Below are 22,858 nucleotides of genomic sequence, written 5' to 3'. Positions count from 1 at the left end.
AAAATTTTGCCAAATATTTTGCTATATCCTGCTATATGTAGTAATTTTTTGAGTATATATTCAATGGCATCAAGTAAACCAGGTATTCGGACTTACGTTCGAAAGAGAAAGGAAACCGCAGAAGAAAAATATGATGCAATATTTGGAGCGAAACCCAAAATTGCACCCACTGCAATTGTTTCACCATCAAAAAGAGTAGAAGAAACTGAAATAAAAAGACGTCGTATTAGTAAGCACGACAATGAGTTGTCTCCAATCAAGTCAATTTCACGAGTCAAACACGCTGACAAAAAATCTAAAGAATCTGCTGAAGAAAAGTTTGATGCAATATTCGGAAAGAGTAATGGGGGTTCTACAACTTCACCATCAAAACATACATTGTCAAATACTTTTTCAAACAGCGACGAAGAAGATCAAAGTGCGGAAATGACGAGGAGTCGAGATCTTTTTACATCTGATGATGAAGAAATAGATGCCAATAAAAAGGAGCAGACAAAATATGAAAAATTATTCAAACGAAATGAAAAACTAGCTTCTGATAAATTTGATGCAATATTTAGCGAGAGTGAATATATCTCGAAACCGAAACAACATAAATCATGGGTTAAAAATAAAACCAAAGACCAATCAAAGGTTCTTGATAACTTGTATTCCTTCAATAGCTGGGAAGATGATTCCGTTTCAGAATCTTCAAATTCTACGTCAAAAAATACAAGCCCTCAAAAATCGCCCACAAAATTGCCTAGCATAACACATGCTAGTATGGTAAAAGTAGGAGGAAGATTAGTTTTAAATATTCAACGTGGAGGAAATACTAACTCATTATCGGATAAACGGGGAATTATGCTGGTCAGTCCTGGAGACAAAACTGCCAAACCAGAATTTGTAACATCAACAAAACCCGAGAGTTCCCCGATTAAAAAGTCAGATAGTATACCATTAAGCAGTGACAGAAATACAAAATCCGAATACAACTTCGAAGAGAAAAGTTTGGAAGTACACAAGCAATTGCAGTCTCGTCCGGTTTTCAAGGGCTTATATAAACAAGTAAGTACTCTTTATAGTGAGAGGCACCAAATATCCACCGATTTATATTCGATCAGCTTCTCTTACAAACCACAGGTTGATTTAGTGGGTATAGGACTCAGAACTAACATATCCATTATCCAACCAGGTGCGCAGTAAACATTTTCAAAAGGGGGGGGTATAATGTCCGAATTTCCCATAATACGGCTTTTAAACAGTCGCCGCGATTACGTGCTCATTAATGTCTTGCACTGCTTATCTCACATTTACAGCGCTTGTCTTTTCAAAAATTAAGAGTCTACTTTTTCTGCATACAGTATAAGGATTTTTCTGTCAAGTAAAATATACAATTCATGACATTTACGAGAATTTGAAATGGCATTCTATATAAATTTAATTGTGTTCAACGTAAGTCACGGTTGCGTTGATCTACCAAAAATAAAAGCATTGATATTCTAAAAAAACACGGCAATTTGCGGGAATGAAAAGTTGAGAAACACTGCCTGCGTTTGCTTTGACAAAATAAAAGCATTATTACTCTGGAATACTATGGCAATCTGCGGACATAAAATTGTGTGGTAAAGTGTCTGATGTGTTTTGCGATTTCGTGACCTCGATAAAACTGAACTGTCTGTCCTTGCAGCAATAGCTTCCGTCTATTTCAACGATACTACCGTTAGATATATCTCATAGTCTGTGTTAAAATTCCGTGGAGTAAAATTTTCCGTATTTTATAATGCCGCTTGCCCGCTTCTCAATCAAGAAAATTTGGTTTTCGAACTCACTTCTTTAATTATATTTAGCATCGCATCGCCGATGATTATATTATAATAACTTGTCTTTCTTACTGGTTTCACTGTTCCATGCAAAGAAAGTAATTACCATTGTTCTCAACCTTAAGACATATATATATTGAGGAAAATTTGTGATTTAGGGGGATTAAACACTCGCGTTAAGGTGTTTAGGCTCCAGAAAAATGTCATGCTGACAAAAACAATCGACGATTTCGAGGATGATTTCTCACCTTTTATTAAAAAACTGATTCAAATCTTATCTCCATTTAGCTAATTATCATTCAATCCATCATGTGTTTCATAATATTTATATCCTCCTAGTTTTTGTATTACCCTATTTTCATACCATTCAAAACACTTTTTATTTTTCAAAAATTGATGGTGCAGCTTATAAGTCGGTGTGCGTAATGTATAGATCAGGTAGTGCTTTATGCTTTATCGCTTACAGTCAAAACCAATACCAATACCAGTGCCAGTATCTGTTGCATCTTATATCCTGATGCTCCGTATGCATGAATAAAAACTAAATCTAAGCAATTTATCGACCATGTGCCTTATAACCCGGTTGGCATCTATCATATTGGTTTTCAATTTGCTTTTCTTTGCTCATTCTCTATTGCAGCTTGTACTTGTTCTTGTATTTTATTTGATAGTTGAACTTCATCTGTTTTGAGGCTAATGTTTATTTATTGAATTTGTATAGGAAACCAAAGATGAAATTCCAAAATCCGTCCGAATTTCAAGTCTGCCAACTAAAAAATTACTGGGATCTTCAAGAAAAAAGGTAATGATGATTATAGTTTATTTGATAGTTTTGTTTAATATTTTTTGTCCTTGTCATATTAAGTTGGCATCTCTGAAATGTACTTTACATTTAATAACACCAACTTTATTGTTTCAGTCGTCAAAACCAAATGTGTCTTATAATCCAAGACCATGGGCAGCAAATTCTAAAGATTTACAGTCGTTCTCACAGGAGGTACAATTTTACGATTCTTTTTTTGTATTTATTTACAAATTTTTCTTCTTTTATTCAAGTCTTGCTACCCACCGCTTTTATGATGCAAGCATTATTGCAGTAGGTTATGAACTTCTCTTATATTAATGTTAAATGAATGAATTTGAACTATGGCATCGTGAAAAGATCTGAGCCAACATTTGAAGTTGGCTAAAAAAATAAAAACGGATTGTTATTCACAAATATAGGTTGGTATAAATATGATGGTATGGAATTATCACTAATGGTTGTTTACCAGTTAGCGATGGCTTGTTGTTTCTTGGGTTAACCATTATCTACTGCAGGGGTGGGAAAGGTTTTAGACCAGGGGCCAAAAATTTTGCCCGCCTAGAGTGGGGGGCAACAGTGTTACAAAAGCAAAAGTTGAAAACAATTATCAAAGCTAAATTTATTTGCAATTTCAACAAATTCTTTGTGCTATTTATTAGCTACAAGATCAAAATTTGGCTTTAGTTTGGTTGTGGCAGCATCAGGCGGGCCAGATTGATTTACCCAGCGGGTCGTATTTAGCCGGCGGACCGTATTTTGCTTATGTCAGATCTACTGGCATCTCTCCCACAGGAATAAACCTATTATCATGTCACTGATTACTTTCAACTCGTCTATCACTACTCTTCCAACTTTTTTTTTTGAGAGACTTTTGCTTTGAGTAAAGATGTATAAAGAAGTAGCGGTACTCAAGTCTTTCTTGCCAACTGATTTATTTATTATTAATAAAGGATATTATTCGATCTTTATCTGCAAATTAGCTGATGCATGAATTGGGGATATCTTATCCAAATAGTTTGGAACATAGTTCACTTAATTTGAAATATCCAAAGCGGATGTGTTCTAGAAAATGGTAATGATATTGGTCCTACTTTGCATCATGAAAATTTGTTTATTATTGTATAGGGATGGCTTCAAGGATCTCTTTGTAAGAAATTGATTAATTACCGCAATATTTCTTTTGCCTTTGAAACTGCGATTTATACTTACCGTACATTAACGTTACTGAGTTTTTTCATTTTTAGTCTTCATATTCTTCTGATTCATTATCTTCATCTCAACCATCTCAGTCATCACAGAAATCAGCAGACAATTTCAGTTCAAAATCAAGTGTTCCAGCCTTGAAAAAATCAGTAACTTGGCCAAAAAATGTTGGCGAAAGTATTGTGACATCACTGAAATGTGATAAAAAGCACCAAGAGGTTTGTCCGATTGTATTTAGATATATTTTATTCAGTCATCCATGTTTTCTTTTTTCTTGTTTGAAAAATTTCTATTCCTTCAAATACTAATGATTTTTAATGATTACCGGTATTTATGTCGGAGAAATACATTATTAAATTTTGTAAATTTTTCAATTTCACTAAATACAGAAGGTAAATTAATGGATAACACCGTGTAAAAGTGATTTTTAATACCTTTACTTGCTCTTGATGCTCTTGATTATAGAAATGATTTCAATTCTGAAAGTATATTGCATATATATATATATTGAATAGTATATTGAAAGTATATTGGATCTGAAATTAGTAAAATCTTATCCTAAAAGTGATTTATGTACATGCCTTTACGCGCTCTGATTTAAATAAAAGATTTTGATGTTTTAAATAAAAATAACTTTCAAATGGCATTTGAGATCTAGTGTGCATTATATTTATACTGTATTTGACTGGTGGTGTACATTTGAATTAGTCTGTTACTCTTATACATTGAAAAAAGTTGAATTTAGAATCCAATTTTTAGTCCTTTTTTAAGGTATTTTTTATTATCTGTTTTTTTTCTACAGTATTTCACTGTAGTACGACATGTGAAAAATTATCAGAATTGCTTGGAAGAAGGTGAAATACAAGAATATGAAGATGAAGTTTTATATTTGCAAGAAGGTCTTCCATCTCATCAACCCATCTCTGTCAGGTACTATCGCAAGATTTCTACAAAAAAAGCAAAACCTTTCTATAGAATATTTGCTTTGTAAATTACACCATCATTGGAAGTTTTTTCAGTTAATTTTTCAATATTAAGGCTCTCAACCAGGCATTGAACATGTTTTTGGAAAGACATTATTTCTATTTGTGAATTGAGCCAGTGAACAGTGTTCACTATTAGCGCACTTTTTTGCGAAAATTGCGAAGCACTTTCGCAACTTTTTTTAGGTACTGCGAAATAGCACTTTTTTCCGATTTTGAAGAGTAATAGCATTTTTTTCAGATTTAGAATGGAATAAAAATTCAAAGCTAACAAATATTTTCGAGTATTAAGTTGACAAATAAGTAACATACTAGTACTTTTGTAACTCAATTCTGCATATCATAACGATATTTACCGGAATTCTAACCATTGAGATGCAGACATAGGAGATAAAGCTTTTGCATTAATGGCAAAATTCTTGTTTATAATATGATTATTATACAAGCACACAGATTCCGCTTCTCCCCGCAAAAAACGCTCACGGTGATTGAAACCAGATGTTGAAATAATACGCAGTGCGTTTCTTTGAACGAGAGTGGTCATGTGACTATCAATGATATCGATGAATTCAAAATGACTATAAAAGTGTTACGTTATGGTCAATTTGGATGAATTGTGACCAAACTGCACGATTTTCAAATCAGACGAAACTTTTAGCAGCATGTCACAGATTTGCAAAATCACCAAATTCACAAAATACCATTAAGTGCCATTTTATTGTAATCACAATGTTGAAAGGACGTGGCATTTTCCGGAATTTTGCGATATTTACAGAACTATTTCTCATTGATATGCGAGGTTGGGTGGGCACATTCAATATTTTTTTGAACCGAATATTTTTAAGGAGTACCGAATAAACGTGGTGGAAACATTAAAAAATCGGCAACAAAGCCTTTTTACTGGTTAATTCCGTTATAATCGGAATTATAATATAATTATAATTATATTATTGGCTTTAATATTACCTATCAAGATTTGTAAATTTACCGTCTTAATTTTATGCGAATGATAATATTATTGTCCATACCGTGATGCAGATATTTATTAAGACGATAATTAACTTTCTCATGTATTTCTATGGTGATCAACTTCGCAAGTCTGAAATTGTGCCAATCCTGAATATTGATTTAAAATAGTGATTGAACAATTCGGCAATAAAGGCATTTCTGCGTGGTCATAAGACGAGATGACGTTAATAAACAGCACTTCTTTTACAGGATATTTTACGAATGCGACTTAATGCTAAAAAGATTGGGCTCGAGTGCTTTTTTTTTCGAGTGCTCGAGTGCCTAATAGAGGTCAGGCGCTAATTGTAACTAATTCCCTCAAGTTTCAACGTGTTTTCAACAAAACAATATCCCGGCGATAATTATAGCTTAAATGTTACCGAGCAATTAACAATTTTATTTATGGAATTTGCAAATTCACCAGTTTCTTGACGATTTTGATATTGTCACGCCCTAATTATTAGTGCAAAAAATACTCCCCTTCTTCCGCGGCGGTTTGACGGGTTCTTTGTTCCATTCTTCAGAAAGTTCTGACACGGGGAGATAGAATACTGAATCCGGATGGTTGAATCCCTGTCCACTTACTGGTGATTTTCCGTTTTGAAATGCGTGAAACATTCTCTATTTTAAATTAAATGACGTTTCACTGGCTAGTGTTCTTCCCGAAAATGATGTGTTCCAGACGTTAGTTAGACGATAGATAAAACATTAGATTAATAATTTTCGTGACGCCCCGTTTTCGAAAATACAAAGTTATATCGCAAAAAATGCGTTATGATACATTTGGAATGAAACATTATTTACGGTTAATTCAGATCATATTTTACTCTTCATTCAAAATACAGTTGTATCTCGAAAAATGTGTTTTGTTACATTTAAAATAAAACCTTTTTGCGATTAATTTAGATCAAATTTTACCTTTCACGGCAACCCGTTCCCGTAAATACAAAGTTATATCACAAAAAAATGCGTTTTGTTACATTTATTTTGCATTCCCAATAAAATACATATTTTCCCTAATTAAGGTCGTCCATGAATCTGTTCCTGTCGTTCAAGCTCGACACACGTTTGGACGAGTGTGGGGCGGTTTTTTGGTCGACGATAAATTAAAAAGTTGCCACACGTTATTTGTATAACGATAATAACTGAAAATTAAGATTTTATAATAGAAGTGAATTTGTCTCAAGATGGTATTTTACGATTCCTGCCCATAGAAAATAAACACGCTGACAGGCTTGGTTATAATTGATATTCGTTTAATTTATTTTACACTATCAATAAACGCGCCACACCAATTGCGACCATATAAATTGCAGTCGCATCGGTATGGACTGTATGTTTTTGGCGCTCTCACATTAATAATAATTTTCAACAAAACAATACCCCGACGGTCATTAAAGCTGAATTCGTTACCGAATAATTCACAATTTTATTTACGGAATTTGCAATTTCAATATCTCACTTGACGATTTTGATGATGTCATGCCCTAATTATTACTGCTTAAATGCCTCAAAATACAACAAATGTAATCGTTTTCGACGATAACAGGCGCAACAATTCGTAAACGAGCTGTTATAACGAAACTCGCGATTGATTTTACCTCTCTCTTGTTCACAATTTCAACATCCCGCCGGCCATGTATGGTCGAATAAAATGTTCACATATTCGAAACATGACTTGGCCAAGGATGGAAGGGATCACTAAAGAGCTAATAGAAAGTACATACTCGAGGGTATGATATTAATATCGAGAATATTTGTGAGCATATCACAGGACGGAAATATTTTGCACCCGGCTGTTTGTTGGCAGAACAACGATACGCTAAAGTTAATTGATCGAATACAGGGAAGTATTTATTTATCATATGCTTGCGAACATCGAGGTTTTGGCGGAATTGTACGATCACGTTGTCTTTCTTAAATAATAACTTTTTCAATAAATTTTCATTTTTCTTTTGCGTCTTTATTATGTCGGGTTTTCATTTAATTTCAATTCGAAATTGTCCGAAATACTCCAACAGGTGTATAAGTACAATAATATTAGTACCCACCAAAGTACTTACCAGGGAAGTTTAATAAACACGATGTGTAAAGGGCGTGGTAACTCCCGTTTATTATAAAATTTTTTACATTCTGCTTAAAAAACAACGCACGTAACTCTCGCGACCAAATCTTTTTGTTTTGTATGGCATCGTCTTGGCGACGAATTTATTGCCGACTGAATTTTAATTGTGTTTTAGGATAAGTTATTTTCTGTTTGTTGGTTTCTAAACTTCACAAACTTGGGTAGCAATTACTAATTACTACTTGTGCATATAAACGATTGAATATCGCGACTGGATGTCCGATATCTGAGAATGCGTAATTCTCTTTCAACATTAATTTTCAGGATATCAGCGGTCATGTGGTCGAATAAAAATTATTTATCAAATGGATTGGTATTTCGAGACACTCTCAAAATTATTTGGGATCCACTATCATATCATTCGTTTATTTTTTATATTCATGTTTTTCTCAAGAATCACCCTCTGTTATATTTAGTGTACCTTCGCAAAAGAAAACTCTTTGGTGTCATCGTTCCTATTAGTGTAATTGAAATATATGGAAACCTCGCAAGTGGCGTTGTGATGCGAATATTTGATACTAGGTCAGCAGCATTACAAAGAGTGCTATTTATGAATGCTGGAAGTACATGACATTACTAAACATTTTGCCAATATATGATGTTTTCTGCCCGATTTAAACTAACTCGCACGCAAACCAAGGCATGTCGACATTTAAAAATTACTTGTCTTTGGGTAAGACTGAAATAGTATAATATAAATGTAAATGAGAAATTAGGTCACGCTAGCTCACGAAACGGAGGATTTTCAAAGTTATCTTGTGTAATATTTCGGAGAAAAAAGTTTGAAAGAGTAGGTCAACCTATCTCCTAAAACAGGGTAATATATAATAATCTTGAGGTAATATTTCGGAGGGAACGTAGGTTAACCTATCTTTTAAAACAGTGGGTGGCGACTGTCAAAGTGGATCAAAATCACAAATTAATAATTATCAGATTAGGTTTAGGGGTAAATCGAAAAGTTGAATTTCCAGCGCACCTAACCCTAATTAGTTGATTGCTATTTATATTTGGGGGGGGGGGGGGTGATTATTTTGCACAGGATTTGTACAAACGATCCACCCTGTAACTAATATGGTTTCCAGCCTGCCTCGTGTCTGTTAGATGGAAGGAGTAACAAATGTGAAGTCTTTGCTGTTTACGCTAGTAAGCAACTGACACCGTGATACATTGCATGAAAGTTTTGTCGGGGCAGGTGTTAGCAGATGTCATTTCGTTGCCGATGAATTCGCTTGTTTTGATTAAACACGAATTCGCTTAAAGGGAACTCGGAAAAGGCTTCTCTTTAATTCATAATATTAACCGGAGGAGCGCTTTTTCGAGTATCTATGCCGTTTTAAATGGGTTATATGGAAGGCTAGGGCACCTAACTTGGTAAAATCGGCAAAAGCACTTTCGCACTTTTTTTTTCGACTGCGAAGCACTTTCACACTCATAATTTGCTTAGAGTTAACACTGCCAGTGAATCTCAAAACCGGGATTCTAATAAACAAACATTCTAATAAACTCATATTGCAATATGCTAATTTTTAGTCAAGTCAAATGAAATTGCGAATGATGCATTAGTTCAGCCTATGACGAAATGAAAAGAAGTTGTAAAATAAAAATAAAAAGTTTTTTTTGACAGACTTGAATCGTCTTAATGACACCCATTTTTATCACCCGCAACCGTTTGAAACCATTGTGATGCGTAATTAGTGAGACGTATTTAGCTTTATGCTTATGCCATTTAATTCCCACTGCTTTCAACAATCAACTGCGATAAGCACTTTGATTCACTGGAGCCAGAACTCTGAAAACAAAGAGCCGTATGTTGCTCTGGAGCCGCAGGTTGCTGATCACTAACTACAAAGCCACTGTTTCTTGTTTCATTATATCATAATATATATCAATTTGAAAATCTTCCATGTTTTAGATGTCTCTCCGTAACCAGTCTTGCTTGCAAATGCGAACAACAAAATTTCAGACTTTATCTACGAGCTCATAATGTTTTGACCAAAGTGTTTGACGATTTACAAGATGCTGATGAAAACAGAGTATGTATTTTTATACAAAACAAAATTTATTTACAAAACGAATTGAATATCCAGCTACATTCTAAATTCATCATATTTGATATAGTAAATTTTTGAATTTAGGAATAATTTAGAGCATTTTTTATTCAAAAATTAGGAATTTTATGCTGTCAGACAAACAGATCAACACATGCAATATCTCAACTGGTAACAAACAACACAGAGAAACCAATAACCATTTTCCATAATTAACTTGCACACAATTTAGAATGTATACGAAATTCCATATTTGAAAATATTTTTCAGAATGTATTCGGAATAGTGAAATATTCGATTTTGTCCATCCCTGTGTAAAATTATTATGCCTTGTGAAGTTCCGGTGTCCGCCATCTTGATTCACATACTTAAAGATTACCCATCTTTGTAGCTACTATATTGTGAATTGATTAATCTACATTCCTAGATGCTGTTTACGCTTTTTTTTCTGTTCAGGCACTATCACTGGCTACCTCATCGTTATTATACATGTTAAGTAGAGATCGACAAATTGATATAAATAAAGCTACGTTGAGGATTCTACTGAAACTGGTCGATCCATTAGAAAAAAATAAAGATGGTGGTTCCTCAAATAAACGTACGTCTTCGTTTCTTATTTTGAATTTTGAATATTTTTAGTGCTAATTATTTACTGACCACATTTCGCCACAAGTACTAGAAAATAAATTGAAAATTCTTATGTTTTTATGCTCAAAGTTCGACGATCCAGAAGTGTGTGTACCAATATGGAGGTTACTAATTTTATTCGCCTACTTTCCATAAAGTTGTGTAAAGGGACTGAAACCTATGGGCAGGGAGTATATTCACTTGGCTAACACAGACAGTCCTCAATGGGCAGGGGGTATATTCAGTTGGCTAACACAGACAGTCCCCGAATTCGTAATAAAACTAAAATAAGGAAACTCTGAATAAAATCAGGGCCAGACCCTAACCTGGTACACACACTACGAAAGTACTCAAAATTCCATCAATTTTTTTTGATGCTGGGACAAATGGGAAATGGCCGCTGTACATACTTCTGGACCCTACAGACTTTCTGTTTCATTGCAGGAAAAAGTCCTTCTAGGCTAGGGTCTATATCTCATGTTAAAAATCTTAGGCTTAGGCTCATATCGTCATCCCACCATCTTACCCGAGGTATAATAAATTGGGTAGGCAATGTCGAACGGATTCAGATATTTTTTGTTAACCATCTCCCTCATTCTTTAGCAAAAGTAGCGACACCACCAAAATCCAAATTTTCTAAGCTTTACAAACGAAAGCAAGAAGCGCAGACAACAAATTCAGATCAAGAATTAGAAGCCGTCAAAAGCAAAATAAAAGATCTGATAGATCGTTGTGGAGATCCACTCGTTACCTCACAGGATTTATCGGTATGTTTTCTAAAATTAAGTCTCTTTATTATATGTTTTGTAAATTATAGATGTGGTTAGGACTGGGCATTTCTAATAGGAAATTATTTGGATAGTTCCAGACGGATAGTTCGAATGGCCCCCCATTTTTTTTGTCCCCTATAGGCAGGGATGGCCATTTCCGAATACTAAACTATTCCGAATACATTCTAAAATAATGTTTTCGAATCTGGAATACCGAATACATTCTAATATCGAAAATAACACATTTTTGCTTAGTTTACTAAAACCCAGTAAATTAGGAAATAAGCTTCAATAAAAATATCAGAATGAAGCCACAAACCAACAGTATATGTACACAAAGTAATTGATAGTTTATAGCTATCAATAAAAATAATAGCATCTTGTGACACGACCAGTTTATTGAAATTGTACACTTAGTACAAATGACCATATGGAAAGATAGCCAAGGAGTTGTCTGACGCTTTCTATCATTGGTACATCATTGGTATATGATATTATGATAATAGTCAAGTTTATTGACAAAAATACTATTTGTATTTAGATGATTGTGTATATTTTCTGTGTGTAATAAAATGCATTAGCAATACAGGCAACTGCAGCAAGCAACAACAATCGAATATTCATTATGCCTTTACAAATTCAAATATTTAAGCCTAGAGTATTCTACTACCTACCAGTATATTTGTATATTAATTTATGTGAACCATATTGTTATTATGTGTAGCATATCGTTATGTCTGAAATTAGCAATAAGTTAGGATGTAACAGCCACCGCGATTCCCCCGTTCCGTCTTTTCAGCGTATAATGATCATCCTGTTACGTAAAGTATTCAATCCATGACAACTACGAGATTCTAAAATATCTTTATATATTAATTTTATGAGTCCAATGCTTCTTCTTACGTCGAAATAAAAACATTACTATTCGGTCGACAGCGATCTGTGGCCTAAAAGTACGAGTTAAACTGCCTGATGTATTTAATTTTAATACGTATTTTTGCAATCTCACCAACTCGTTATCGCCATTAGAAAAATCTCAATATCTGATATCGAATTCTGTAGAGTACAACTTCATTTCATATAATGAATATACATATAAAGTTTAGCAGGAAATAAAAATACATATCGCGCGATTACTCCCCCTGTTAAAAAAACCGACTTTTACAACGAATAATATAACAACGAATACCGTATATATTTTTCTGTTGTGCAAAGTGATGAATTCGTGACCGATACGGGCATATTTAAAATGTCTTGCTTTATTAATTTAATTGTTTTCAATTTAACCTGCGGTTGCGTCGTCAAAATAAAATCCTCACCACTCTAATATACCATGACAATCCGCGGACATAAAAATAAAAATGTGTGGTAAACTGCCCGATTATATATTGTTTTGATCCGTATTTTGCGAATACGGCAAATTTGAGATGTGTAACACTGACTCCGCTCAATCGAAATGCCGCCACTCCGATTATTTTTAAGATAAAACCATTCGAAAAATCTATAAATCTGCCGTAAAATCTCAGACTAAAATTTATTTCAGCATAATAAAAATTGATTGAATATTCTTTAGATTAATTATATTATATACATTCTCACAATTCGGTGAAAGTCGCGTTTCAAACCTTGTATAATGTTAACACAAAAATTTTCGACGGCAATTTAATTAAAGTAATGGGGAATCAGGCAAATCCCGCCCTCAATTAGTGACGATATGTTTCTAAACGCGGACCAAACATAATTTGGAAATCTTGCGATTTTCACCGCCTAGAAAAGCATTTTTTAAACTGTCGCGGGCTTCAATAAAACATATTTTTTTTTACGGTTTCGTTTTCAATCAGAAAATTTGCGTTTTCTTTAGAAACTCGCCGCCGATGAACGTATTCACCGGATTCACAATTCTGTGCGAGTACAAAAATAGATAATCGTTATCGTGGGACAAATTTGTGGAATACTTGCGTTTTAGAGAAAATAACACAAGCGTAAAGGCGTTTACGGCCTAAATAATACGTCTGCTGATAAAGCAATCGCGCGCAAGTTTCTATCGAGAATGTTTTCATTCAACGGCGTCGAATATGTGTGACATCACACGAAAATCCGATATTCTTATAAACGCTAATTCCAATATTCGAATGACGAGATATTCGAATACATTCGAATACTTTATTCGAATTGGCCATCCCTGCCTATAGGTCAGTGCGAATTTTTCTGTTGAAGCCAGATTTTCAGAATGCAATTCTTGCATGACTTTTTCCTTATAATCAGTTATTGATGAAACATGTTTCTCATTAGGTGTGACAAGTCAGCTGACTGAGTAATGAATTCTATTTTTCCAGTAATTTAGGTGTCCGAAGGACCCGTTACAGTAAAAAACACACACACACACACACAAATAACGTCGATGTATCAATTTGAATGCCCTCTAAGTATTTGCGATTCAATTAAAAAAATTCGATTTGATTCGAAATCATCAGGTATTCGAAAATTCCCAGCCCAACATTTGGTTGAGTCTTCAATCCTAACTGTGGTGGCGTCAGAGGTTATTTCTCAAGTTTAAACCTAATGGTTATCATAGGCATAGATATTGTAACAGAAATATTCCGGTCGTTCCAAAAATAGTATCGTTTCACAAAGTCAGTGACTGCATCTATTACTACATCTCCATAATATTTATCCCGATTAGAGACTTTAATCAGAAACATTTGTTTTTAATTTCACCAAAAAATTAAATCACTTCTTTGAATTTTTAAAAACTGGATTTTTACTGTTTTACGAAGGATTATATAGGCAAGGATAAAAATTACTCTATTTTTGGTCAAATTTCCTTTCCTAGTGGTAAAGTCGTAGTCAAGAAAAGTTGGGATCTATTTGAACTATCTTATTTTGCTTTTAGACTAAAGTTTTAGCCAGTGAAGCATTGTTACGTTATACTGCACGAAAAACTAGTGAGTGGTTCCGAGAAGAAATCAGATTAAAAGGTGGACTGGATCATGTCATCAGCTCGGGTAAGTTTTTGATATTAACGTCAGGGATGTCCCAAATGAATCGAATATTCGAATACATTCGAAATTGGTTATATTCAATTTAGTAAACCATTAATTTTAGAAAATAATTGAGAATATTTTTATTTGAAAATTTCTTTTCAAGCATTTATTATATTATGACAGACAAAAAATTATTTAATTAACTTATAGAATACTATTTAAAATATAGAATACTAATTAAAACAATTTTTATCTCAATTATTCTGCATAATCAAATTTAGTTTCTACAAGTTTACAATTGCCTTGAAGAATTTCTCTTGTGGAACAGACCCATTTCAGAATATATTCGAAAAGATTATTTCAGAATGTATTTGGAATAATAAATTATTTGTTTTTAGTCATCCCTGTATAACGATATTTCTAAGTTGACATGACCAAGTTCCCAATACATTGGGAAATTTCCAGCAAAATAATACCTGTCAGAGTGTCAAAATTTAGGAATTTTCAGTTGAATGATGATTTTGGAATTGATTGGTTTTCTATTTTTTATGGTTCTCAGAAACAACTGAAGACCCTTCTGACTTGGTATACATTTATCTCTTGATTGCTCAAAATTTTTCAAAAAAACTTATTCTTAATATTGAGAATTTTAAAGTTTGAATATTTGATTAGTTTTAGACATCCCTGATTTTAAAATTCTGAAAATATTTTTCTTTTTCAACAAGTATGATCGAGTATGATCTATTGATAGCTTATTATCGCAGTATAAAGTATGAAAGAACCATAATATTAAGAATATTTTGAAAACAGTTTACTTTTTTCTTTGCCATCCTGAAAAATGAATTTAATGTTAGGGTATTACACAGTAACCCAATAACTTTTTTTGTTTTTGCTCATAATATATTAATGTTAAGTATAGGGATGCCTACATTTTGTGGATGCAGCAAAAATAAATTTTCATTTTATTCCAGTGAAAGCACAAGTGGATATTATTGAAAATCTTCCTGCAAATCTTGACTGTTCATGTCAACCTTTACGTATCGAGCGACCCCTATGCACATTGGAAAGATTACTTCGAGTTTTAGAAAATGGAATCATTAATTCTGCTCGGAATGCCATGTACCTTGTTACACACCAAAGAGCATTGCTACTGAAGAAAATATCTCTGTAAGTGTCAAGGCTAGAACCCTGTGGATTTTAAGCCAATAATCAAGAGTCGCTCCTTATCTTATTGGAGTTGGAGCCTGAGTCGTATTTTCAACTCCCTTAAGTTGAGAGTTTGTAATTTTAAAATGATCAATGTTTTTTTTGTTACTTTTTATATTCTCAAGAGTATTGTTTGTTTTTTATAGCTTTTTGTTGATTGCACCCATTTCATATCATAAGAAATAATACGTTGTCTAGGAAAATTGTTGAGCGTTGGACCTAACTATGATAGGATAGGATTAACATATTTAAAATTTCCTGTTCAAATTCCATGCGCACCATCTCACCCAGTGTGTAATAGAGTTTTTAGGCAATGCCGAACTGGAGCGATTCCCGTCCTTTCAAACTATAGAAGCTTCTTACTTTACAGAGAGCCTTGTTCAGAAAAATCAGCTTTCATATAAAACCATTTATGCTAATACTTCAGTTTTACTTTTGCCTTTTTTAATTGCAATTGTTACATTGTTGCTAACATATAAAATATTCATTTCAGATTAATGACTCGATGTAAGAAATGGTTGGCACAGACAGAAGATGTACGTGAACCTGATACACCGCCTTCATCTTCCAAAGCAAAGGCTTCATTGCTTATTAAGAATGTGATAGCACAAATTATCAAATTACTTGTTAATATTAGCAATGACAATGGTAAGTAATTTTTCCTAATCTATTTAAATTTTATTGGTAAAGCATTGAAGTGAAATTTTAATCACTTTTAATGACTCTTTTGTTTAAGCATCCTCGTGTAAAAGGCCGTATTATGGATTCGAAGTAGGAAGTTAACGAATTTATCTTCAATATACTAGTACCCGTGGAATGCAATCAAGTTAAAAATCTAATCTAACATGACAGGCAGAGCAAAGTCAGTCTAGAAGATTCCAGCGAGAGTCTTTGTATTTGCTACAGCATTGTTGTATTTTTAGGTATATATTCAAATCCAGCAGCGCAAGAGTACTCAAAAAGTATAAGTAGTTTGTCCCACAGAAACCAATTTAATTGCACATGAACATAATCAAAATATATGTGTTTAAAGAAGTCGGACCTTGGTCAGACAAAGCATAACAATAAAACAGTTGTCTTAGTGTGCACTGTGCAGAAAGTTTATTGAATTACACTGAATAGCCCTTATATAGGGCAGATAGGAAGCATAAGGAGCTAGTCCAGACATGGGCAAAATACGACCCGCAGGCCAAATCTGGCCCATTGGGTGATTCACTCTGGCCCACCTGATGCTGCCACAACTTAACTGAAACCAAATTTTCATGTTTTAGCTAAGAATAGCTCAAGGAATTTATTGAGTTGCAGTTAAATTTAGTTTTGGCATGAAGCCTATTGTTTTTCACTGTTGCTTTTGAAACACTGTAAATATCGTTCATAAAACGTAACTTTTCATGTGATACTTACATGGCCCATTGGGTAGATGGGCAAAATTTTTGCCCCCTAGTCCTAAAAGCTTGCCCACACCTGAGCTAGTCTCTCGTAGCGTCAAGTATTCATACATAGTTTATTTTATAATTTTTATAATATATCGTATATTCAGAATGGTCAAGTACACGTATTGGTGATCAAGAAGGAATGCTGGATAACATATTGTCATGTATTTTACATATTCCTGAACATGTTGATGAAGAACATAGATATGAAATTATGTTGCTGGTATGTACAAGTTGAATCTTCTATTCTTACTCTTGCAACGGGTTTATTTTATCGTTTTCAAATTTTATATATTTACAGGCTCGAATCTCAAATGTAAATTTATCAAGTATATATGACGAATTTTTTTATATTGATATTTAAATTTATGGGGTTATGTGTTTTTTTTTTATTTCAAAATTAATTCATTATTATAATAATTAAATAAAAATTTATAATAATGTATCATGCAATATTTTTATATCTTTAAAATGAATTGAGAGATTGTGTAGCACATTTGTCTTCGAATTGATAGTATACAAATAGTATATGGATAATGATTATTCAAAATAAATTGATTTTAATCACCAAATTGATTAGATTTTGTACGATAATTGTACAATCTCATCCAATATTTCAAAATGCCCAACTTTAGTTTACCAATTTAATATTTTCTGACTGAGATGTGCTCATTTTTTTCAGAGTTTGGGTCTTATGGTAAATCTCGTGGAGAGCAGTGCTAAAAATCGAATGTCACTTATGCAAATGAAAACTCGTTCTGCTGACCAAGATGATGATGAAATTTCAATTGTTGATGCTTTAGTTCATGTGAGACAAGTATATATTGAAATATATAAGATAGGGTTTACTGGTTGACTGGCTCCCCGCTGTTGGCATCAAAATAACAGCTTGAATCAATGTTGTCTCATTAGACGTGTGATACTGGGGGAAATAACACCATATTACGATACGATTCTAAAGTAGTTCGCTTTCCTTCAATTTGCTGGAAATTGTTTCTGGATCGGAATTTTCCTTCTAGTAACACGTCGCTCTGTTTGGTCATTCTCACGAAAGAGATGTTGTGAATTGTGAATTCGAAGCATTTAGCGCTACTTCCCAAAAAAATTATTTTGCTTTGTTTTTTTTTTTGGCAGAATTTGCATGTTTCGAATGCCATTCAAAGTTCGTTCTTAAAATTGCGGAACTGCAATTGAAAAATGAAGTATTATCTTGGATGATAGTCAACAATCAAAATTAATTGTAATTGTTAACCATGCAATGGCGGTAAACCGGTCAACCGCTTTACTATTCCCAGCGCTACTGATTACATTTTTTTGAAATAATTGTATGTACACATTTTCTCTTTTATTTTAGCTTTTCATTGCTCGTGAAGTTGCTGCAAGAGATAATGAAATATTAGGAGAAGACGGGGTCAAAAGAGCAGCTGAAGCAAAACGAATGCAGAAAGCTGGAAGTGCCGGAGGTTTAAAGTATGAATCTGAATTTGAATGCTTTTATAAAATTTGAAAAACGGAAAAATATGCAAAATAGCTATGGCTGTGCGATGGCCTGGTATTTGCAGTGCAAGATTAACTATGTTGCCAAATGCCATCGTAGGTTGCGCACCTCTGGTTCAATCTCTTACCCCTCATCTGACACAGAATGTAATAAATTTGGGTTAGCAATGCAGAACCAGAAAGACTGGTATTAGTAAGTAGTTGCTGCTGATACACAGCATTGTTCAGAACGAATGCCTTGAATAAGCATATTATAAAAAATTGGCATAAAATTTTAAATAAAACAAATTTCTATTGTACATAATACAAATATATATATATTCCATGATAGCAAATCATCACAACATGCTGTTGGATTGGGTGATGCAGATGATGAAGGATATTGGGTCGAAAGTGAAGAAGGTATGGAATGGGTTTCCGTACAATCGAAACGAGATGACGATGATTTACCCAGTAGTCAAGGATCCCACAGGTCGATCACAAATCCTAATAATATTGAAGCCAAATTGACTGCTGAAGAAAAAGACGAAATGAGACAAGGTATGTATGGAAAGTGATTCTCTTATTTTTAGACATGATGGACCCTTGCTTTGCTAAATTCTTGTAATTGTTGTTAAAAACACTTTTCTCTGCAAATATCGGACTGATCAATGTCAAATTTTCAATGTTTGATGATGGGAAAGTTTCTGGAAAGATGACTTGCGTATCCTCGCATATACTGTAAGCCGACCCCTCAAAAAACGACCCTAAAACAGTGAATTTATAAAAATTCTCATCTAAGCGTACACTACAAATCGTTATTGCTGTCATAGCGTAAAGGCGCAAGCGATCATGTGTATGACAACCAATAACAGACTGTTATTGCTATCGTAGCTTACCAAGTGCTGCTTCGGGTGTTTGTGTACACGCTCTTATCATGGAAACTTGGTTCAGGTTGTAGCTGTTGGAATTAAGTTAGTATGATGTCATTTCGTTTGAGCGCAATCAGAGTTATGCGCGCATAAGCCAAATTTTTAGTGTTATCAGAGTTATGTGTGAATAGGCCACAACCCCTTAGTTTGGTAACTTTTTTTTAAATTCACACTCTGCATCAATTTTTCATTCCTTATTTCATGTTTAGCACTTGAAAAAGCAAACGATCATATGGAAGCTTCAATAATTGCATCTTATACTGCCCTTGTACTCGGATGTCTTATTCACGGAAGTCGAATGAATGCTACGGCAATCAGATCCAGACTTCCAGATAATGGAGATCTGTCATCTATGATTAAAATGTTGAAAAAATTCCTGTCTTTTATGTATTTAACGGTAAGTGTAATCTATATTGTTAGATAAGCATCATTGTTTTGAATGGAATTAGTTTGCGAATATTTATTGCCATCCCAAGGCAAAATCGACAATGTCCAAAGATAACGGCAAAGCTAATAATTTGAATTTTATGATTTTGCAATCGTTATGTTGCATGGGTGACGATTTTTATTTTAAGGAAGATTTATAGAGCCTTTAGTTATTTTAAAACTGCTTCCCGTGAAGTACGTAGTATTTACCGTATCTTTTCTCGTGTTTGGTTTTGTAAGGTCACTTTAGTAACAAAAAACTCGAATATGGTTGGCAAATAAATACAAATATTTGCCAATGGTTTAGTATACGCTAAAAGTAAAATTGTGCGGCCCGTGTGCCAGGGCTTGGACCACCCAGAAGTAAACAAACAAATTTTGGGAAAGTTCAGGATAATTTCATTTGAAACTTTATTATTATAAGCATTTGTCGTCTGATGGTTAGACATAAAATAAACCACATTAAATTTCTAACACTGTAAAAAAACAAAAAATCAAGTAAAAACTGTTTATCGAAACTATTCGGCATTACAATCTTTTTTTAATCTGCAGTGATTTCTGTCAATTTTTCTGTTAAATGTGACCCAATTTCGAATATATTCAGTATTCCATATTTGGAAATAATATTTTTGAATGATTCCTTTTGGTAGTTATGTAATTTTGACATTGGGAAAACTGATTTGGAATTATGAAGTTTATATTTAAGTATCATGCCGTACTCCTTACGAAGGTGCCAGTATGATTGGAATCCTGGTTATCTAGCTCAATAAATTCTCTCTCTTTATTAATTTTCATAAGAGTCATGTCTGATAAACTTGTTACTTTCACCCACTATTTTCAGAATGTATTTTTATGGTCTAGAATCTCAATCCACTTAGAGCCTGTTTGGGTACTTTCATCTTTTACTAGTAGCCCATGAGTGTTCTTCACTTGGTTCATTTATTTCAAGTTATTTTTAACATGTGTTTGACAATACCTATTTGTTGGATACTTGGTCAAGTGACTTAATTTAAGTTTGGAAATAGATAGATATGCATAGATTTTATGTTTTCGATCATTTTTAATATTGGTTTACTATTCACAGCACGGAATGTCTAAAAAGGGAGAACAAAAATTGATTCAAGTGATAGAAGACATGGAAGAAGTCAATTTAGATAAATCAATTTAATGATTTTGTTATCAGCCATGAATTCGTTCAAAAACCAACTGATGCATGGGGTGTTGTGTCAAGCTGGTTCTGCTGTTCACAGCGGAATCCATGTGCTCTCATATTTGCTAGTTATAATTTAAAGTTAAAGATTATTTAGAAAACGATCACAGACATTACAAAGAAGTACTTCAGTATGTCCAGACACTTTGCTGATGATATTTTTGTGAAATTGCTACATTTTCGCTTTTGTTTCCATTTTATACTATATCGGGACCAGTTCCAAGTAGTATCTGTTTGGTATTGTGTTTTTTCTCTACCCGAAAGCAATAATTGGGATGTCTTGAGTTTTGCCATAAAATTAGCTGGAAAATCGTGGAAACTAGGTGAAAATGTACTTAAAGCTTACAATTTTTGCATAATCAGGGAGGAGTTTTATTTAAGTTTTTTATTTACTTTTTATTGCTTAATTTTAGATGGTTTGTTGTAAATTTAAATCTATTTTTGTGGTAGTGGCATGTACAACTCAATATTGGAGTTCAGTTCCAGTCAAATTTCACAAATTATTTTAGAAATGTTCATGTACTCTACAAGCATATTAGCAAAGCCAAAAGTTTTTTGTATAGCTGTATATATATATAGGATTTAAATTAAAGAATTTAAATAAATGAATGCGCTAATTTGAAAGCCGTACATCCCGGGATAAAAATCCCATCCTAATATATAGAAAGAATCAATACAGCTTTACGTAAGTATTAAACATGTTAGTAAGTGAAGTAAAATACATCATTTTAGATTTTTGATTAAATGTCACTATTACTATTATGGAGTCTTGTATTATTCCCAAACAAGAGTGTAGGTATCAAAGTAACAGATACATGGAATTTAATCTTTCAAAAAAAAAAATTGACATAAGCCAATGCAGTTTAACTTCAAAATGTTTGTCTCTGAAGGTTCCTTGTTGTGTCATTTACTTTATATTCTTGCGACAGAATTGCATTCCCGTTATAATGTAGTAATTTAAGTATTTCTATTCAGAATATCTGTATATACCCACTGGTTTATTAACCTATGTTGTGTCAACTCCTTGGGTATAAATTTTTTTCAAAGTTTTGTGATATGAATAAGAGTATAATTTGTGATGGAGACCTCTCAAGATTGAATATTGAAGCTGATGACTTATTTGTTATATTCTGAAAAATATTTGTTTATATCACAATAAACAAGATCCTTAAACAATGTGATCGCAAATAGATTTGGATCTGGCATTCTCAACATTACATATATTCCTAAATGTTCCCGCTCTTGATTCTGATTTCTCTCACTGTGTTTACAATTTCGAAAAATTATTGGAGTTACATCAGTCAAAAACTAATATAGAGTTCTTGTTCGATTTCAACTCAACTAAAATAACAATGTTTTGAGCTTGCAAATCATAATGCATTACGAAAAGTTTATTATTGTTATTGTTAAATAATTTGTGGCATATGCCAGGAATGTGATGTGTTTTAATGAAACAACTTTTTTCTACTGGTGTATTTTATCTTAAGTTCATTTGTTATTTTCTGTTTCATGTGGTATAATTGTGTTTATGAATTATGATCTTTTTTGTTATTGATATTCAGCTCTGGTTACGGGGTGTGATTCTGCTAACAGTTTAAATGTTGATATTAAATATTCAAAAGCATTTTCCATCTCTTAATTTGTCTTTGAGTCTGGTTTTGACAGGTTGTTATTTCAGTTTTGCAGAGACTTCAGCATGTTTTTATGGAAGTTTCATACTCCTAATAATGGTAATCGAAATCAAAATTTCTAGCAGAAACTACAAAAGTATGGGGTTGGCAAAGCATTCTCAACAGACAATTGAAGGCTTTCATGCCAAA

At 33.2% G+C, this 22,858-nt stretch overlaps 1 protein-coding gene across 1 annotated transcript; it reads left to right on the top strand.

Annotated features, from left to right (window-relative positions):
• On the top strand, positions 1-22,662 carry LOC120347129 (wings apart-like protein homolog). The gene is made up of 17 exons (XM_039416987.2): positions 1-1,047; positions 2,524-2,604; positions 2,722-2,799; positions 3,852-4,028; positions 4,613-4,740; positions 9,839-9,959; positions 10,431-10,572; positions 11,205-11,368; positions 14,265-14,376; positions 15,327-15,522; positions 16,055-16,209; positions 17,102-17,217; positions 17,677-17,802; positions 18,349-18,464; positions 18,823-19,031; positions 19,612-19,799; positions 20,913-22,662. The coding sequence occupies exons 1-17, from the start codon at positions 64-66 to the stop codon at positions 20,994-20,996; spliced, it is 3,177 nt and encodes a 1,058-aa protein (XP_039272921.2). The 5' UTR covers positions 1-63; the 3' UTR covers positions 20,997-22,662.
• The last annotated feature ends 196 nt before the right edge of the window (positions 22,663-22,858 follow it).

Source organism: Styela clava, chromosome 11 (genome assembly GCF_964204865.1).
Source record: "Styela clava chromosome 11, kaStyClav1.hap1.2, whole genome shotgun sequence".
NCBI classification, from domain to species: Eukaryota; Metazoa; Chordata; class Ascidiacea; order Stolidobranchia; family Styelidae; genus Styela; species Styela clava.
Note: the sequence above shows the minus strand (reverse complement) of the source record. Positions and strands in the feature narration are given on the sequence as shown.

What these genes read in the sequence shown, in the direction of transcription:
- LOC120347129 (XM_039416987.2), top strand. Translation starts at nt 64, where the DNA reads ATGGCATCAAGTAAACCAGGTATTCGGACTTACGTTCGAAAGAGAAAG. An exon ending in TGGGATCTTCAAGAAAAAAG is followed by an intron (nt 2,605 to 2,721) that starts GTAATGATGATT and finishes TTATTGTTTCAG; the next exon opens with TCGTCAAAACCAAATGTGTC. An exon ending in TGGTGGTTCCTCAAATAAAC is followed by an intron (nt 10,573 to 11,204) that starts GTACGTCTTCGT and finishes CTCATTCTTTAG; the next exon opens with CAAAAGTAGCGACACCACCA.